Source organism: Bufo gargarizans, chromosome 8 (assembly GCF_014858855.1).
Source record: "Bufo gargarizans isolate SCDJY-AF-19 chromosome 8, ASM1485885v1, whole genome shotgun sequence".
NCBI lineage: Eukaryota > Metazoa > Chordata > Amphibia > Anura > Bufonidae > Bufo > Bufo gargarizans.
Window position 1 is genome coordinate 186,585,245 of NC_058087.1, and position 21,100 is coordinate 186,606,344.

The 21,100-nt window shown below is 42.2% G+C and overlaps 1 protein-coding gene across 1 annotated transcript; it reads right to left on the reverse strand.

The window, feature by feature from the left end:
• Positions 1–8,442: 8,442 nt before the first annotated feature.
• Positions 8,443–17,456, reverse strand: LOC122945644 (galanin receptor 2b-like). Its single transcript, XM_044304773.1, has 3 exons — positions 17,352–17,456; positions 10,745–11,135; positions 8,443–10,298 (listed from the first exon to the last, which is right to left on the reverse strand). Exons 1-3 carry the CDS (start codon positions 17,353–17,355, stop codon positions 9,563–9,565), a joined length of 1,131 nt encoding a protein of 376 aa, XP_044160708.1. The 5' UTR covers positions 17,356–17,456; the 3' UTR covers positions 8,443–9,562.
• Between the last annotated feature and the right edge of the window lie 3,644 nt (positions 17,457–21,100).

Here is a 21,100-nt window from a genome sequence, read left to right on the forward strand (position 1 = left end):
CTGCACACCAGGGATCAGTCATTACACTGTATACTCACCGCTGTATACACCACTGCACACCAGGGATCAGTCATTACACTGTATACTCACCGCTGTATACACCACTGCACACCAGGGATCAGTCATTACACTGTATACTCCCCGCTGTATACACCACTGCACACCAGGGATCAATCAGTACACTGTATACTCACCGCTGTATACACCACTGCACACCAGGGATCAGTCATTACACTGTATACTCACCGCTGTATACACCACTGCACACCAGGGATCAGTCATTACACTGTATACTCACCGCTGTATACACCACTGCACACCAGGGATCAGTCATTACACTGTATATACTCACCACTGTATACACCACTGTACACCAGGGATCAGTCATTACACTGTATACTCACCGCTGTATACACCACTGCACACCAGGGATCAGTCATTACACTGTATACTCACCGCTGTATACACCACTGCACACCAGGGATCAGTCATTACACTGTATACTCACCGCTGTATACACCACTGTACACCAGGGATCAGTCATTACACTGTATATACTCACCACTGTATACACCACTGTACACCAGGGATCAGTCATTACACTGTATACTCACCGCTGTATACACCACTGCACACCAGGGATCAGTCATTACACTGTATATACTCACCACTGTATACACCACTGTACACCAGGGATCAGTCATTACACTGTATACTCACCGCTGTATACACCACTGTACACCAGGGATCAGTCATTACACTGTATACTCACCGCTGTATACACCACTGCACACCAGGGATCAGTCATTACACTGTATACTCACCGCTGTATACACCACTGAACACCAGGGATCAGTCATTACACTGTATACTCACCGCTGTATACACCACTGTACACCAGGGATCAGTCATTACACTGTATACTCCCCGCTGTATACACCACTGTACACCAGAGATCAATCATTACACTGTATATACTCACCGCTGTATACACCACTGCACACCAGGGATCAGTCATTACACTGTATACTCCCCGCTGTATACACCACTGTACACCAGGGATCAGTCATTACACTGTATACTCACCGCTGTATATACCACTGCACACCAGGGATCAGTCATTACACTGTATACTCACCGCTGTATACACCACTGTACACCAGGGATCAATCATTACACTATATATACTCACCGCTGTATACACCACTGCACACCAGGGATCAATCAGTACACTGTATATACTCACCGCTGTATACACCACTGCACACCAGGGATCAGTCATTACACTGTATACTCACCGCTGTATACACCACTGCACACCAGGGATCAGTCATTACACTGTATACTCACCACTGTATACACCACTGTACACCAGGGATCAGTCATTACACTGTATACTCACCGCTGTATACACCACTGCACACCAGGGATCAGTCATTACACTGTATACTCACCGCTGTATACACCACTGCACACCAGGGATCAGTCATTACACTGTATACTCACCGCTGTATACACCACTGCACACCAGGGATCAGTCATTACACTGTATACTCCCCGCTGTATACACCACTGTACACCAGGGATCAGTCATTACACTGTATACTCACCGCTGTATATACCACTGCACACCAGGGATCAGTCATTACACTGTATACTCACCGCTGTATACACCACTGTACACCAGGGATCAATCATTACACTATATATACTCACCGCTGTATACACCACTGCACACCAGGGATCAATCAGTACACTGTATATACTCACCGCTGTATACACCACTGCACACCAGGGATCAGTCATTACACTGTATACTCACCGCTGTATACACCACTGCACACCAGGGATCAGTCATTACACTGTATACTCACCACTGTATACACCACTGTACACCAGGGATCAGTCATTACACTGTATACTCACCGCTGTATACACCACTGCACACCAGGGATCAATCAGTACACTGTATATACTCACCGCTGTATACACCACTGCACACCAGGGATCAGTCATTACACTGTATACTCACCACTGTATACACCACTGTACACCAGGGATCAGTCATTACACTGTATACTCACCGCTGTATACACCACTGCACACCAGGGATCAATCAGTACACTGTATATACTCACCGCTGTATACACCACTGCACACCAGGGATCAGTCATTACACTGTATACTCACCGCTGTATACACCACTGCACACCAGGGATCAGTCATTACACTGTATACTCACCACTGTATACACCACTGTACACCAGGGATCAGTCATTACACTGTATACTCACCGCTGTATACACCACTGCACACCAGGGATCAATCAGTACACTGTATATACTCACCGCTGTATACACCACTGCACACCAGGGATCAGTCATTACACTGTATACTCACCGCTGTATACACCACTGTACACCAGGGATCAGTCATTACACTGTATACTCCCCGCTGTATACACCACTGTACACCAGAGATCAATCATTACACTGTATATACTCACCGCTGTATACACCACTGCACACCAGGGATCAGTCATTACACTGTATACTCCCCGCTGTATACACCACTGTACACCAGGGATCAGTCATTACACTGTATACTCACCGCTGTATATACCACTGCACACCAGGGATCAGTCATTACACTGTATACTCACCGCTGTATACACCACTGTACACCAGGGATCAATCATTACACTATATATACTCACCGCTGTATACACCACTGCACACCAGGGATCAATCAGTACACTGTATATACTCACCGCTGTATACACCACTGCACACCAGGGATCAGTCATTACACTGTATACTCACCGCTGTATACACCACTGCACACCAGGGATCAGTCATTACACTGTATACTCACCGCTGTATACACCACTGTACACCAGGGATCAGTCATTACACTGTATATACTCACCGCTGTATAGACCACTGCACACCAGGGATCAGTCATTACACTGTATACTCCCCGCTGTATACACCACTGCACACCAGGGATCAGTCATTACACTGTATATACTCACCGCTGTATACACCACTGCACACCAGGGATCAGTCATTACACTGTATACTCACCGCTGTATACACCACTGCACACCAGGGATCAGTCATTACACTGTATACTCACCGCTGTATACACCACTGCACACCAGGGATCAGTCATTACACTGTATACTCACCGCTGTATACACCACTGCACACCAGGGATCAGTCATTACACTGTATACTCACCGCTGTATACACCACTGCACACCAGGGATCAGTCATTACACTGTATACTCACCGCTGTATACACCACTGTACACCAGGGATCAATCATTACACTATATATACTCACCGCTGTATACACCACTGCACACCAGGGATCAATCAGTACACTGTATATACTCACCGCTGTATACACCACTGCACACCAGGGATCAGTCATTACACTGTATACTCACCGCTGTATACACCACTGTACACCAGGGATCAGTCATTACACTGTATATACTCACCGCTGTATAGACCACTGCACACCAGGGATCAGTCATTACACTGTATACTCCCCGCTGTATACACCACTGCACACCAGGGATCAGTCATTACACTGTATATACTCACCGCTGTATACACCACTGTACACCAGGGATCAGTCATTACACTGTATATACTCACCGCTGTATAGACCACTGCACACCAGGGATCAGTCATTACACTGTATACTCCCCGCTGTATACACCACTGCACACCAGGGATCAGTCATTACACTGTATATACTCACCGCTGTATACACCACTGCACACCAGGGATCAGTCATTACACTGTATATACTCACCGCTGTATACACCACTGTACACCAGTGATCAGTCATTACACTGTATATACTCACCGCTGTATACACCACTGCACACCAGGGATCAGTCATTACACTGTATATACTCCCCGCTGTATACACCACTGCACACCAGGGATCAGTCATTACACTGTATACTCCCCGCTGTATACACCACTGCACACCAGGGATCAGTCATTACACTGTATATACTCCCCGCTGTATACACCACTGCACACCAGGGATCAGTCATTACACTGTATACTCACCGCTGTATACACCACTGCACACCAGGGATCAGTCATTACACTGTATATACTCACCGCTGTATACACCACTGCACACCAGGGATCAGTCATTACACTGTATACTCACCGCTGTATACACCACTGTACACCAGGGATCAGTCATTACACTGTATACTCACCGCTGTATACACCACTGTACACCAGGGATCAGTCATTACACTGTATACTCACCGTTGTATACACCACTGCACACCAGGGATCAGTCATTACACTGTATACTCACCGCTGTATACACCACTGCACACCAGGGATCAGTCATTACACTGTATATACTCGCCTCTGTATACACCACTGCACACCAGGGATCAGTCATTACACTGTATACACCACTGTACACCAGGGATCAGTCATTACACTGTATATACTCGCCTCTGTATACACCACTGCACACCAGGGATCAGTCATTACACTGTATACTCACCGTTGTATACACCACTGCACACCAGGGATCAGTCATTACACTGTATACTCACCGCTGTATACACCACTGTACACCAGGGATCAGTCATTACACTGTATACTCACCGCTGTATACACCACTGTACACCAGGGATCAGTCATTACACTGTATATTCACCGCTGTATACACCACTGCACACCAGGGATCAGTCATTACACTGTATATACTCACCGCTGTATACACCACTGCACACCAGGGATCAGTCATTACACTGTATACTCACCTCTGTATACACCACTGTATATACTCACCGCTGTATACACCACTGTAGACCAGGGATCAGTCATTACACTGTATATACTCACCGCTGTATACACCACTGTACACCAGGGATCAATCATTACACTGTATATACTCACCGCTGTATACACCACTGCACACCAGGGATCAGTCATTACACTGTATACACCACTGCACACTGGGGGTTGGACATGCTCACAGCCATAAGTGTTTGGTGGTCTGCAAATTGTGGATCCGCAAAACAGTGATCCGGCCAACCGCATGCCGCCATTTAGGTTTGTAACTTATGTAGAATTGTCCTCAAACAAGAATACGACTTGTTCTATTTTTTTGCAAGCCGCGGAAAGGTTGAATGAATGGGTCCACATCCGATCCGAAATGCGGATCGGATACAGGCAGAAACTACGGTCGTGTTCTTGAGCCCTAATATTTATCCATATGCTGCCAGCGTCCTGAAGAGCGGCCGGAGGCTCCTGTGACCGATTACCCTGGATGTGCGGAGGTCCTGATGAGTTTCATGACGCCTTCACAGCTGCTTCCTCTCTCCCTCACATGGTTAACTGATTAATTAGACAGTTGTTGAGTAGCATAATTACTATTACAGGTTACATATGTAATTACATTACCCGTGTATACCGTATCCTGCCAGGTGACTAATGAGAGCTCCCCCTTTTTGCTTAGGTTAATTTGTAGCTCTGTAAACACCATTATGCAAACCTGTTCTGGATTGATTCCTATAATTCTTGACACTTAGTAGATGAGGCAAGAACCGTCCAGATGCCTCATAAGGGAGAATGTGAAGATAAAAAACCACTACCTAATGTGTATGGGAAACACTGACGGTCCCTGGCAGAAGAGTCAGTACTTCAGTTTAACCCCTTGTAAGTGGTCTCTATGAATGTGAAGAAAGTACGGTAGATCCCTTTCCATCTCTCCCAGCAGGAAGTCCCAGAAGGATCCAGCAGCTGACGAGTAAATCAGCTACATCTAACTGATCCTTTGTGACAAAGTAACTGAAGTTCAGAATTCTCCCTCGGGAAAACCGACGGCTAAGGAGAGTTCTTTGTACAGTAAACTGCTGCAGCAATGATGGAATAATGGGCGAGCCGACAAAATATCTGCCATTATGGTAAATGTATGTACTGAATGCAATCAAATGCATGTGACGAAACGAATGCCTTTATATTGATAACGATTCTTTGAAAAATGTTGGGTTCTGTAAAGAGTCAGATATAGAAACCAAATTGCACAGATTCGTGCATTAAACAGCTCACAAAATAAATTGAAGCTCATAAAAGTGAAACTGTAGTCAAAGCATTATCTGTGCCATAGGACAGAGGAGCAGGCCTCAAAAGACAACGGCTCAGAGAACATTCCTGCCTTATAAAAGGGATTGTTACTTTGCAAGTCAGTTCACCGAAGTACTACTACTATAATACTGCTTATATTTACAACAATATAACTACTATAATACTGCCTCCTATGTACCAGAATATAACTACTATAATACTGCTCCTATGTACCAGAATATAACTACTATAATACTGCTCCTATGTACAAGAATATAACTACTATAATACTGCCCCTATGTACAAGAATATAACTACTATAATACTGCTCCTATGTACAAGAATATAACTACTATAATACTGCTCCTATGTACAAGAATATAACTACTATAATACTGCCTCCTATGTACAAGAATATAACTACTATAATACTGCTCCTATGTACAAGAATATAACTACTATAATACTGCTCCTATGTACAAGAATATAACTACTATAATACTGCCTCCTATGTACAAGAATATAACTACTATAATACTGCTCCTATGTACAAGAATATAACTACTATAATACTGCCCCCTATGTATGAGAATATAATTACTATAATACTGCCTCCTATGTACAAGAATATAACTACTATAATACTGCTCCTATGTACAAGAATATAACTACTATAATACTGCCTCCTATGTACAAGAATATAACTACTATAATACTGCTCCTATGTACAAGAATATAACTACTATAATACTGCCCCCTATGTATGAGAATATAATTACTATAATACTGCCTCCTATGTACAAGAATATAACTACTATAATACTGCTCCTATGTACAAGAATATAACTATTATAATACTGCTTATATTTACAACAATATACCTACTATAATACTGCTCCTATGTACAAGAATATAACTATTATAATACCGCCCCTATGTACAAGAATATAACTACTATAATACTGCCTCCTATGTACAAGAATATAACTACTATAATACTGCTCCTATGTACAAGAATATAACTACTATAATACTGCCCCTATGTACAAGAATACAACTACTATAATACTGCTCCTATGTACAAGAATATAACTATTATAATACTGCTTATATTTACAACAATATACCTACTATAATACTGCTCCTATGTACAAGAATATAACTATTATAATACCGCCCCTATGTACAAGAATATAACTACTATAATACTGCTCCTATGTACAAGAATATAACTACTATAATACTGCTTATATTTACAACAATATACCTACTATAATACTGCTCCTATGTACCAGAATATAACTACTATAATACTGCTTATATTTACAACAATATACCTACTATAATACTGCTCCTATGTACAAGAATATAACTACTATAATACTGCCTCCTATGTACAAGAATATAACTACTATAATACTGCTCCTATGTACAAGAATATAACTAATATAATACTGCCTCCTATGTACAAGAATATAACTACTATAATACTGTTCCTATGTACAAGAATATAACTACTATAATACTGCTCCTATGTACAAGAATATAACTACTATAATACTGCTCCTATGTACAAGAATATAACTACTATAATACTGCCTCCTATGTACAATAATATAACTACTATAATACTGCTCCTATGTACAGGAATATAACTACTATAATACTGCCTCCTATGTACAAGAATATAACTACTATAATACTGCTCCTATGTACAAGAATATAACTACTATAATACTGCTCCTATGTACAAGAATATAACTACTATAATACTGCTCCTATGTACAAGAATATAACTACTATAATACTGCTCTTATGTACAGGAATATAACTACTATAATACTGCTCCTATGTACAAGAATATAACTACTATAATACTGCTCCTATGTACAAGAATATAACTACTATAATACTGCTCCTATGTACAAGAATATAACTACTATAATACTGCTCTTATGTACAGGAATATAACTACTATAATACTGCTCCTATGTACAAGAATATAACTACTATAATACTGCTCCTATGTACAAGAATATAACTACTATAATACTGCTCCTATGTACAAGAATATAATTACTGAAATACTGCCCCGACATACAAGAATAGAACTGCTATAATACCTCCCTATGCTGCCTAATACTAATATTACACCGCTCTCATGACTGTATTTGTGTAGTAAACATTTCCCATATAAATATCCCACACATTGCGTCCTGATAATTCTGTATATTTATTTTGCACATTACATGGACATGTTACATATATGCAGTCACTATATATAAGTACAGGCTGGAGATTCGGGGTGACCGTCCTCAGACTTTCCTCTTTGGATACATGAGGCATTGTACAGTACACACTGACATTTAAGGTTTCTGTCACTGTAATTCTCAAGGGCATAGGTCCGCAGTCTCTTGTACTCAGATCTCAGTGTCCACTCTCTGCTCGGCCCCCGTGTTTCCAGCCTTTGCCCTTTTCAAGGACTGGACTGTACATGTATTACAGTCACATCCATAAAATTGCCCCCCGGGGAAGGTTAAAAACGTCCTCCTCCACCCTGAGATATTAAAGAGATGGACATTGCCATAGCAACAGGTTCCTTAGATGCAATGCAAAAACATTACTTTGTACAATAAAGTTTTTTAGTGTAGAGGTCACCTGTGATCACATCTTCTGTGAACTTTTGGCCTACACAGTCACTTGGAGTAGTTTGCCTAAAAACTCATTGTCACCTCTTACAGTTAGAGATTCTTAGAGATTAGTACATAACCTGATTATGGAATCATTGCCACCCCCAATGTCTTCATAAAACCCTATTTTGGGCCATCAAAAGATCTTACAAATCAGTTATTGAAGATCTTGTAGAACGTGATCTAATTGGTTCCACTCTAATTCTCACTGCTATGAGGATTTCACTTCAATCTTTAGGCTGAGGTCCATGATGTCCATGAAGTCTAGAAACTTCATAAAAGCTACAAGAGTAGGTCAAGAACATCTATAGCCTCAACTGACCTATAAGAGTACTAAAAGATCCATCTGTGGGCCCAAAAAGTTCAAGAGAAGACATCCCCAATCACTTCCCAGTATGCTTTGAGTCACAAGGATGTGCACAGTACTTGTTTTGTAGCTTTGAATTATGGGCCCTTAGCATCTCCTCTGGTGGATACAAGGAACCAAACTCCAAAACTTATACTAGTCAACTTCCAAAATATGGTGGCCATTTGATTATCAGTGAGGCTGGTGCCACCAATGGCTTCTAGATAATGTCCCAGAAACTTTACATCATCTTCGAGCAGCATTAAGTCTGAATTCAACAATGAAGATGTTCCTTTATTTTCCACCAATCGTATGCCAAAGTTGGTCTTTTTGCCCCCTTCCAGAATATGGTGGGCCATGTTTGTTAATTTTTCTTCTTTTTGACTTTGTTCTTTAAATACGCTTCACGGTGTGGCCAGTGGTCTGGAGGAATCAGAGTGGTTTCCACCTGCCTGTCTCACGTTCCTCTTTCCATGGTCTTCATTGACGTGGGACACTTCCGTCGATGCTACATCAAAACCAGGCTCGGCATGGGCCGCGTTCACCACATGAACTTTATTCCGACCCTTCTTCCTCAAGAGGCAGCTGAAGACCTTCTGGAAACCTTTACGGAAGTGTTTCGATACTAAAGCATAGACGATGGGGTTGAGGCAAGAGTTGGCGTAGGCCATGCAATGAGACAGCAGTCGGAAGGCATAGGTGGCTTGATTAAATGGAAAATCACCATAGAGATAACACATGACCACCACATGGTGAGGGAGCCAGCACAGGCAGAAGAGGACGGTGACAATGATGATCATCTTAGTCACTTTTCTTTTAGCTTTCTTAGACTCCGACATGTCTTCCAGAGGATCAACTGCAGTCCACAGATATTTAATGGTCCTGGTGTAAGATAGACTGACTATGAGCACAGGGATGACGTATCCTACTATGAAGGTGCCAGTATCCATAATTTTCCTAGTCCTTTCCTTCCACCCTGGCATGCAAATGTGACTGGTCTCAAAATCCATTAGGTCATAGTAGCTGAGATACGGTCCGGCAAAGACCACCGAGAGACCCCATATAATAGCCAGGGTTGCAACTGCATTGCACGGAGTCCTCAGTTCTCTGGAGCGTAGAGGATAACGAATGGCTAAGTATCTGTGGAGGAATGAATAAGATAAGTTAGCATTCTTGGCTTTATGCATGATACACAAGACAGTTATTATGAGAAAAGCTGTCACACGAAGCCTCATGTGGTGATATCTTCTGGAAGAACAAAGGGTCGAGGATGATTGAATTCAACATGTTTGATTCCTCTTCCCCCTGACAGGACATTCAAGCTACCCCCATGCACAGATCCTAACTACACTGATTTCTTAAGGATCCTTCTAAGGCTCTTCTTGACTACTTGGCGTGCTCGGCAGGACATCGTGACTAGCCTAATACATTGATTACATTGTACAGTCATTTTTGCATATCATGATACATGCTGATCAGATTCATGCCACTAAGACATTCAGATTTTTCAAGACAACTTCCAGGCTTCTTGGATTTCAGTAAAACCTCCACAAACTGGTGCCCCTCTAATGGACCCATAGACATACCTGTCAACGGAGACTGCTGCCAGGGTGAAGCTGCTGGCATACATGGTTAGGTAGATGAAGAAGTGGACAGCTTTGCACATGAAAGCTCCGAAGACCCAGTTTTCCAGGGTGTAGATGGTGGCCTGGAAGGGCACGCAGAAGATGATGAAGGAGACATCTGCCACGCTGAGGTTGAGGATGAAGAGGTTGGTGGTGTTGTGAGTCCTCTGTCCACTTCTTAAAAGAACAGCAAGGACGAGACTGTTGCCCACCGTGCCCAGCAGGAAGATGAGTGAGAAGATTACTGGGACCACCACGCTGGCTGGGTTAAAAAGGCTGAAGTCAGATGAATTCCAGGTGCCGACTAGGGCCGCAAAGTCCTCGTGGTCTGACATGGACCCTACTGGAGGAGCTGCAAATAAATACAGATGGAATTGAAATATAATATAAGCTCTTGTATGACAACTTCTGGTATTCCATACAGCCATGACAATTCCCATAGTGGTTGTCACCCTTCTTTCTATGGACTGTGAATGGTATAGTGGTATACAGCAGTTACATTCTCTTCCTGTCTTCTCTCTTTCTTAATATTCTGCCTGTGTGTCAGCATTCACTGCCATTCTGGCATTCTGTTCGGTCACTGAAAATTTGGCATTTGCAGCACTGCATGGGATTTTAGTAAGACATTTTTTTTAAATTAGCCTTCACAGTGATGTAACTTCCACCCTCAGCTTTCTGTAATGCAGGGAATTATACTTTTTCATAGCTGCCTCGTAATTAGCGCCGGGGATGGTGATTGCCGCATTCGATCGCTTTATTATAGGATATGCCGCTGTAAGATCAATATACTGCAGCTCGGAGATTTTAGTGGCTTAATAGAGTAGAGAGGAGATTGTGATTTTTTTTTTAATGTTACATTAAACAGATTATTTAATCAATAAAGTTTAAAAAACGGACCCTAATTTCTTGATTCACATGTTTTGGTTTAAGTGCAAGTCAGAAAACGATTGCAGAGATTCCCCTTCTTCCCAAGCGGTATAACACTGCCATAAAGTCTGATAAAATTCTGCCTTCCAGCAGCCACCACTAGGGGGAGCACACTGCATATAGATGTATACAACTTATGGAACTGCATAATACATTTGTGAACTCCCCCTAGTGGTGGCTCCAGGCAGAATGAAGTTTATTGTGTAACTCTATGCCTATGCAGGGGAACTGGGGCTCTTTATGGCACAAATACAGCTCTGACCCCCAATAAAAAATATATCATACTATCCTCTTGTTTTTTAAAGGAACACTAAAGATGGAATCTCTGTATGAGGTTTCGCCTCTCAGGCCCTGCACTAGGCATAACCCAGTATATGAGCTTTATCCGGAGTGTTCCTTTAAATCCCTTTCAGGACCCTGCTTGTCAATCAAATAGATTTGCAATAGCTTAGTCAGAGTGCAACTATTGTCTATGATGTGAGCGTGGACTGAAGCATCAGTAGGTATAAGTCTATATAAAACACAGGTTTTTTTTTTTCATAAATTGTGCCGCAGGATAAGAAAAAATGATGAAGATTGTACAGATTTCTCAATGCTGAATATAAGCGAGCAAAGAAAATGTATGCGACTACTATCCCTTTAAGCCTCTCCATAGGGTGCAGCAGAGCTGGAAGCCCTGGCGTCCCTCAATCATGTGTTTCCTTGCACAGCTTTGAGTTAGTGATAATAGATGGTGTCATGTTCTACCTATAAAGTGTAGGGCGCCCCCTACAGGCTGCAATAATCCGGATTTACATGACTCTCTATGGCCTCCCAATTCTGGACGCCCCAGTTCTGCAGGAGATCTTTATATAAACCTAGTGTCTCTCCCGCTCCTTCTACGCTCCTGACTTGAGGCCATCATAGATATTACAGAGAAGAGGAATAAGCGTCGCAGCCGGAGGGCGACCGCGGGGATTGAGAAATACCTTCATTTCTATTCAGGATCTCACGCTTATTGTATCATCTTTATCGTACGCCGCGCGCGCTGCCGCCGCAGGAACACTGACACATTTACTCCGTTAATCTGGTCTCCAGCTGTGGAGCGGAGCGGAGATAAGGAAATCATTAGGATTCAGCACATTTCTTGGTTTTCTGGAAAAGTTGGGTGACAACCAATATGACCGCCATGACAGCTCCTACAGGAGTTGTCAGCAAGCTTTCCCGGGAGGGGAGAGGCCTTGGGTAAAGGAGAACAGGGTGAGGTTGGCGCCCACGGTGACCCAGATTTAGAAAATAGAAGAATACAAGAAATGGGTAATTCCTCTTTAAGACTGTATATAATTAATGACATCACCGAGAATGCAAGGAATTAAGGAGCAGGGAGTAGTGACATCACAGACTCTGCCAATTAAGTGACAGGAGTCGGTGACATCACAGAGACTGCAACCTATCAGTGCAAAAGAGACAACTGTAAACATCACAGCCAATTAAGTGACGGGAGTCGGTGACATAACAGAGAATACAACCAAATAAATGACGGCAGGCGGTGACATCACCGAGGGTGCAGCCAATAAAGAAGCAGGAGCCAGTGACATCACAGAGAATGCAGCCAATTAAAGAGCAGGAGCCAGTGACATCACAGAAAATGCAGCCCAATAAGTCACAGGAACCAGTGGCATAACAGAGGACCCAACCAATGAAGTCACTGGAGCCGGTGACATCACAGAGAATACAAACAAATAAATGATGGCAGCCGGTGACATCATAAAGAATGCAGCCAATTAAGAAGCAGGAGCCAGTGACATCACAGAGAATGCAGCCAATGAAATCTCAGTAGAACAGAGAACACAGCTAATTTAGTCACAGGACTGAGTGACATCACAGAAAATGCAGCCAATTAAGGAGCAGGAGCCAGTGACATCACAGAGAATGCAGCCAATTAAGGAGCAGGAGCCAGTGACATCACAGAGAATGCAGCCAATTAAGGAGCAGGAGCCAGTGACATCACAGAGAATGCAGCCAATGAAATCTCAGTAGAACAGAGAACACAGCTAATTTAGTCACAGGACTGAGTGACATCACAGAGAATGCAGCCAATTAAGGAGCAGGAGCCAGTGACATCACAGAGAATGCAGCCAATTAAGGAGCAGGAGCCAGTGACATCACAGAGAATGGAGCCAATCAATTTAGAAAAGCCAATAACATCGCACAGGGCACAGCCTGTTAACATACAAGATCACCGTGATTGCACCCTATTCAGTCACAGAAGCCAGTGACATCACGGGCAAAAATACTATTATGTCAGCAAGTGACATCATTAGAAAAGCAGTCAACTAATCCACAGACTCCCATGACATCATAGCAAATGCAGCCTATTAGGTCACAAGAGCCAGTAACGTCTGTCGCTTTACAAGAACCAGTGACATAACTGGGAATTCAGCCCCACTACAAACCAATGACGTCACTGATCTGGAAATGACATCATTAATATTAAAATTCTTTCAAAACAGTAGAAGCCTGTGAGATCAGAGACCGGTGTTATATGTGACTGAAATCACCACTAGGGGGAGCTCAGCACAGACAGATTCCCAGCTGCAGTATAGCTCCCCCTAGTGGTGGCTGCAGACAGAACTATATCATTTTTTTAGAGCTTGATGTTCAGAAGATTTTACGTTCGCTCTAATGGTTTCTGCCAGATTTGCAATTCAAATGTTAGTTTCCTGTTTTCTCTATTGTGTTTGTGTTTTTTTTTCCTTTCCTGGAAGGAAGAAGCGGACGTCCCCGTGAGCCGACGGCTGCCATGATGCTGGTGACAGCTGTTAAGCACCAATTATCTATAAATGTATTCACTTATCACAAATTCCGAGGCTTAAAACGCTCAGTGAATATGTTCCTTGAATTTATTTTATGGCCCTGAGCTTGAATTCTATTCTGTCTTCTACTCCGCTCACATCCAAAGCTGTATTTACACTTGGGCTTGCTAGACCAACATTTAACCACACTATGTAGCCAGTTGTTGTGACCTGACAGCTTGGATCTAAATGTTGTCCTCATCTGTGCCCCACAATGCATTGCTCTGTGGTTACAAAAAGCCAATAGAATTGTGAATGCAGCTCTGGAGGTAACTAGAGTACAGGTTCAGATTTATAAGTATCACAGCACAACAAAGCATCTTGTCCAGTTAGGAGCTGTAATTTGCTGCTTTGTGTCTGAATTCTTTACCGTTGCTAGATCACTGCTTGCTGTCAGTGAACGGAAACATGCATTGTTTAGATCCAGAGGCAGAAAACCTGACCAGCCCTAATCATTCTCACAGCTGAGGGTTTGTTACAATTGTATCCAGTGTAGACAATCCTGTGCGAGCTAAACACATCCGTGGCACACATCTCTCTCCTGCTCTGATGGTTTGTTACAATGTATCAGTGCAGGTAACATGTATCCAGTCTGTTTAGCCCACAAAGGATTATCTAGACTGGATGCAACTGTAACAAACCCCCAGCTGTGAAAAAGAACAAGGTTTGTTTAGATTTTCGGCCTTGAGGGTAATAAGATATTTTCATTCACTGGCAGCAAGCAGAGATACACAAAGTATATTAGAAAGTGCAGGAGCTTTCATGATGCAAGGCTAGATCATTCCCCGTATGTGAGACATGTCCTTTTTTAAATCTATGCAGCAGTCAGAGATGATGTCACATGTCCCCCGCTCTCCAGGACATCACCAATCCTACATTTTAACCATTACCATCAATTCCAGCCCCTGGGGCGGCGATAATGAGCAGCAGAGTCGCCAAATCCTCACCATGTAAACTACAGCCTGAACTTCACACGTACTAATGTGCCAGCGCCTGGCGCCTGCCTCCTCTGCCAACTCATCAATTACATTCATTATAGCACGAGGGGTGAGAGAGGACGACTTACAGACACACTGACCCACAAGTGATCTCCGGAGATGCAGAGCTGATCTACATGACTGCTCCGCGCTACCTTTATAACGTGTGAACTGACAGGTCATTATAAACACCAACTGTTCCTGCATATAATACACAGCGAATCCAGACTCCGCTGCCTACTATTCCATTCCTGTACACAGGAGGCAGTATTATAGTAGTTATATTCTTGTACATAGGAGCAGTATTATAGTAGTTATATTCCTGTACATAGGAGGATGTATTATAGTAGTTATATTCCTGTACATAGGAGCAGTATTATAGTAGTTATATTCTTGTACATAGGGGCAGTATTATAGTAGTTATATTCTTGTACATAGGAGCAGTATTATAGTAATTATATTCTTGTACATAGGAGCAGTATTATAGTAGTTATATTCTTGTACATAGGAGGCAGTATTATAGTAGTTATATTCCTGTACATAGGAGGCAGTATTATAGCAGTTATATTCTTGTACATAGGAGCAGTATTATAGTAGTTATATTCTTGTACATAGGAGGCAGTATTATAGTAGTTATATTCTTGTATATAGGAGCAGTATTATAGTAGTTATATTCTTGTACATAGGAGGCAGTATTATAGTAGTTATATTCTTGTACATAGGAGGCAGTATTATAGTAGTTATATTCTTGTACATAGGAGCAGTATTATAGTAGTTATATTCTTGTACATAGGAGGCAGTATTATAGTAGTTATATTCTTGTACATAGGAGCAGTATTATAGTAGTTATATTCTTGTACATAGGAGACAGTATTATAGTAGTTATATTCCTGTACATAGGAGCAGTATTATAGTAGTTATATTCTTGTACATAGGAGGCAGTATTATAGTAGATATATTCCTGTACATAGGAGCAGTATTATAGTAATTATATTCTTGTACATAGGAGCAGTATTATAGTAGTTATATTCTTGTACATAGGAGCAGTATTATAGTAGTTATATTCATGTACATAGGAGCAGTATTATAGTAGATATATTCCTGTACATAGGAGGCAGTATTATAGTAGTTATATTCTTGTACATAGGAGCAGTATTATAGTAGTTATATTCTTGTACATAGGAGCAGTATTATAGTAGTTATATTCTTGTACATAGGAGCAGTATTATAGTAGTTATATTCTTGTACATAGGAGCAGTATTATAGTAGTTATATTCTTGTACATAGGAGGCAGTATTATAGTAGTTATATTCTTGTACATAGGAGCAGTATTATAGCAGTTATATTCTTGTACATAGGAGCGGTATTATAGTAGTCATACTTTTGTCTGACTCATTTCCTTCCACCGCTGCCCCACATATAATTACAATCATGTAGAAAATACAGACATTACAATTTACAATCTTATTCTGGGTATCAGTGCAATGCTAATGAGAAGTCCCTGTCCTGCAGAGCTAACAAGTTAGTGTATATGCTGCAGTTTTATGTTTGGAGCCTCCAGTCTCCTCTTACCTAGTCCTATAGATATTTCATCTCTTCACACCCGTTATTCCTCTTACCAGATTCTGAGATTATCCGACCTCAAGAAAGTTGAGAGGATCCCTGGGAGTCAGAGGAGCACATGGGAGCAGCGAGGTGGTGGCAGCTCTGTCATGGAGGTGACTTTGAGCTTAGCGACCAAAGAAAAGTCTATGACCCCCTGCTCCAGGTAGAGTCTTGCTGGGGGTGACCTTGCATTGTACATAGAGGTTAGCAGTTGTGTGCACTTACCCATCCACTGATGCTGGATGTGCCAGGGGTTATGCACATTCTATAGAGGTTGGCACCTCAGCCTCCATGGCATCAGGTCTGCTCTCTCCAGGATGCAGTGCGTTGTATATGATCACCTCTGTGTTGTACTCTCGCTGCCAGCCTGGATTACCTTGTAATAGATGTGACTGCTCCTCCTCTGCCTGCCAGGCATGCAAGCACAGCCCCTCACAGTGCGAGTATTGGGGGGGGGTGCACCGTCACACTGACACAAGGAGAAGACACGGCGATGGGCATGCTGATAACTGATTATCCCATTACCACATCTATAAAGTAAAACGTCAGGAAGTTAAAGGTCCAGTCTGATGTCAATCAGTGTATACTGAGAAGCTCTGCCCCCTACTTGTACATTGTTCAAGATCTTTGCTTGCTGTCAGTAAATGAGAATAGTCCAGTGACTAGATTTGGTGCAGACCTAATACTTCTCACAGCCAAGGGTGTGTTACAACTGTATACGAACCTCTAGGGAGATCAGCAGTCTGGATAAATTATACCTGCACTGATACATTGTAACAAACTATGACACAAGCAAGACATCGGAGCTTTACTGATGCTTCTGGTTACCTGACTCACCTCTATATATATATATATATATTTCATTTCTATACTTCTATAATGTCCTCGTAAACCTGATAGTGTTGAACGCGAATATTCGAAAAGCTATTTTTTTATCTCGAATATCGCGAGAATTCGTGAATATTTCAAATATAGTGCTATATATTTGTTTTTCGAATATTCTGCATTTTTTTCCATCTGAAGTCATGATTCGTCCCAGCTTCTTGGCCAACAAACAACTTAAGCAGGGAGGAATCATAACTTCAGATGGAAAAAAATACTGAATATTCTAAAAAAAAAACGAATATATAGCACTGTAGTCTATAGTGCCATATATTAGTTTTTGACCCACACCTGTATTGATCGCGTTATATTCGCATATTTCGCAATCATTCCCTTGCCGATTTTCGAGTAAAAAAAATAAAAAAGAATATAGAATATAACGGATATTCGAATTCACGAATATTCGATGAATATTCTCAAAATATCGCAAATTTAAATATGACCCCTGCTGCTCATCACTAACCCCTGACACTTCTCTCTGGAGGGTGTGTATACTTTTACAACCATGTTTTTATGGCTCTGTGGCATTCAAAATAAGAAAAATGATACAACTATTGTTTTGTGTATACAGTTCCTATGCAGAGCTGTGTCTCCATGGTTACAGACTACAAACATTCCCTGTGTAGTCGGATCCTGTAGCTGTGTTCTGCTTCACTCCCTCCACCCACTCTGCTTTAGGCCTCTTTCACACGACCGTATGGCTATTTCAGTGGTTTGCGGTTTGTTTTTAACAGATCCGCTGTTCAGTTTCCGTTTATGTTCTGTTTTTCCGTATGGCATATACAGTATAGAGTACTTACATAGAAAAAATTGGGCTGGGTATAACATTTTCAATAGATGGTTCCGCAAAAACGGAACGGTTACGGAAGACATACGGATGCATTTCCGTATGTGTTCCGTTTTTTTTGCAGACCCATTGACTTGAATGGAGCCACGGAAGGTGATTTGCGGGCAATAATAGGACATGTTCTATCTTTCAACGCAAGGGAAATACGGAAACAGAATGCATACGGAGTACATTCTGTTTTTTTTTTTTTTGCGGAACCATTCAAATGAATGGTTCCGTATACGGAACGCAAAAAACGGTCCTCAAAACAAAAAAAAAAAAACGGTAGTGTGAAAGAGGCCTTATAATGTAGAAGATAGGGCAGAATGAGTGGAGTAAAACACGACTACTGGATCAGACCACGCAGGGCTTGTTTGTAGTCTGTAACCATGGGGACACATTGTTACCACAGCAGTTATATACACAAAATGATTAGTGGAATTTATTCATATCTCTGGAGGTTATATCAGCTCTGGAGCGTTATAAGAGGAGCGGCTGATATCAGTCACATATGAAGAGGTCTCAGCACTGGAAATACAGTATATAGTAGTGGGGACAAGGAAGGTTCTATTGTATTCTCCTACAGTCATCCTCTCCCCTGAAATGGCTGATAACAGGGGGCAATAGATTTAGGCCTAGTTCACACGAACGTTTTTTTTGCGGGTGTACGGGCCGTTTTTTTGTGTTCCGTATACGGTCCGTATACGGAACCATTCATTTCAATGGTTCCGCAAAAAAAACGGAATGTGTTCCGTATGCCTTCCGTTTCCGTTTTTCCGTTTTTCCGTTCCGTTGAAAGATAGAGCTTGTCCTATATTTGACCGTAAATCACGGGTCGTGGCTCCATTCAAGTCAATGGATCCGCAAAAAAAACGGAACACATACGGAAATGCATCCGTATGTCTTCCGTTTCCGTTCCGTTTTTTCTGAACCATCTATTGAAAATGTTATGGCCAGCCCAATTTTTCCTATGTAATTACTGTAAACTGTACATGGCATACGGAAAAACGGAACGGAACAACGGAACGGAAACGGAAACACAAAGGAACTCAAAAACGGAACAACGGATCCGTGAAAAACGGACCGCAAAAAACTATAAAAGCCATACGTTCGTGTGAACTAGGCCTTAGTTGTATGTATATCAGGAGAGACTGTAGGGTTGGTGTTCCTTTAACTGGTTTTCCATAGTGTCTTCTATGGACAAGAAGTGCTGCTCACGACCACTTACCTATGCATAGGCTGGTGATATGTGCCACCTGTGGGCACTGGTTGCCATGGCTCTTCGTGTGATGCTGCGTACACGGGTGATACAGATATTGATGGGCTGATGAGAGAGAAGTCTCAGGTGTAATTAGCATAGATATGAGAAATTACTAAACATGGCATTACTTCCTTCATGAGATGGCACAGAATGCAGAAGAGAGGGGCACCGGTGGGTAGGAAACGATGGGAACAGAGTGTGAAAGCGTTAGACAAAGCTGTTAGCAAACACAGGACCTGGAGGCATCAAAGATATCCTAAGAAGGAACAGGAGACTTTTAGAACCTGCTGGTGGTGGACTGGAAGATACAAGGATCTAGAACTTCTAATCAGTTACTAAAAACAGAAAGAATCCATGAGCACTAAACAGAACATGAAGATTAAGGCCCCTTTCACACGGGCGAGTTTTCCGTGCGGGTGCGATCCGTGCGGCGAACGTATGGCACCCGCACTAAATCCTGACCCATTCATTTCTATGGGGCTGTGCACATGAGCGTTGTTTTTAACGCATCACTTGTGCGTTCAGTGGAAATCGCAGCATGCTCTATATTGTCCGATTTTGACGTGACGCAGGCCCTATAGAAGTGAATGGGGTGCGTGAAAATCGGATGGCATCCGCAAGCAAGTACGGATGCGGTGCGATTTGCACGCACGGTTGCTAGGAGACGATCGGGATGGAGACCCGATCATTATTATTTTCCCTTATAACATGGTTAAAAGGGAAAATAATAGCATTCTGAATACAGAATGCATAGTAAAACAGCGCTAGAGGGGTTAAAAAATTTTTAAAAAAAATTTAACTCACCTTAGTCCACTTGATCGCGAAGCTGGCATCTCCTTGTGTCTCCGCTGCTGATGAACAGGACCTGGGGTGAGCTGCTGCATTAAATAGAGGTTAAGGACCTGTGATGACGTCACTCCGGTCATCACATGGTCTTTTACCATGGTGAATCACCATGGTAAAAGATCATGTGACATACCATGTGATGACCGGAGTGATGTCATC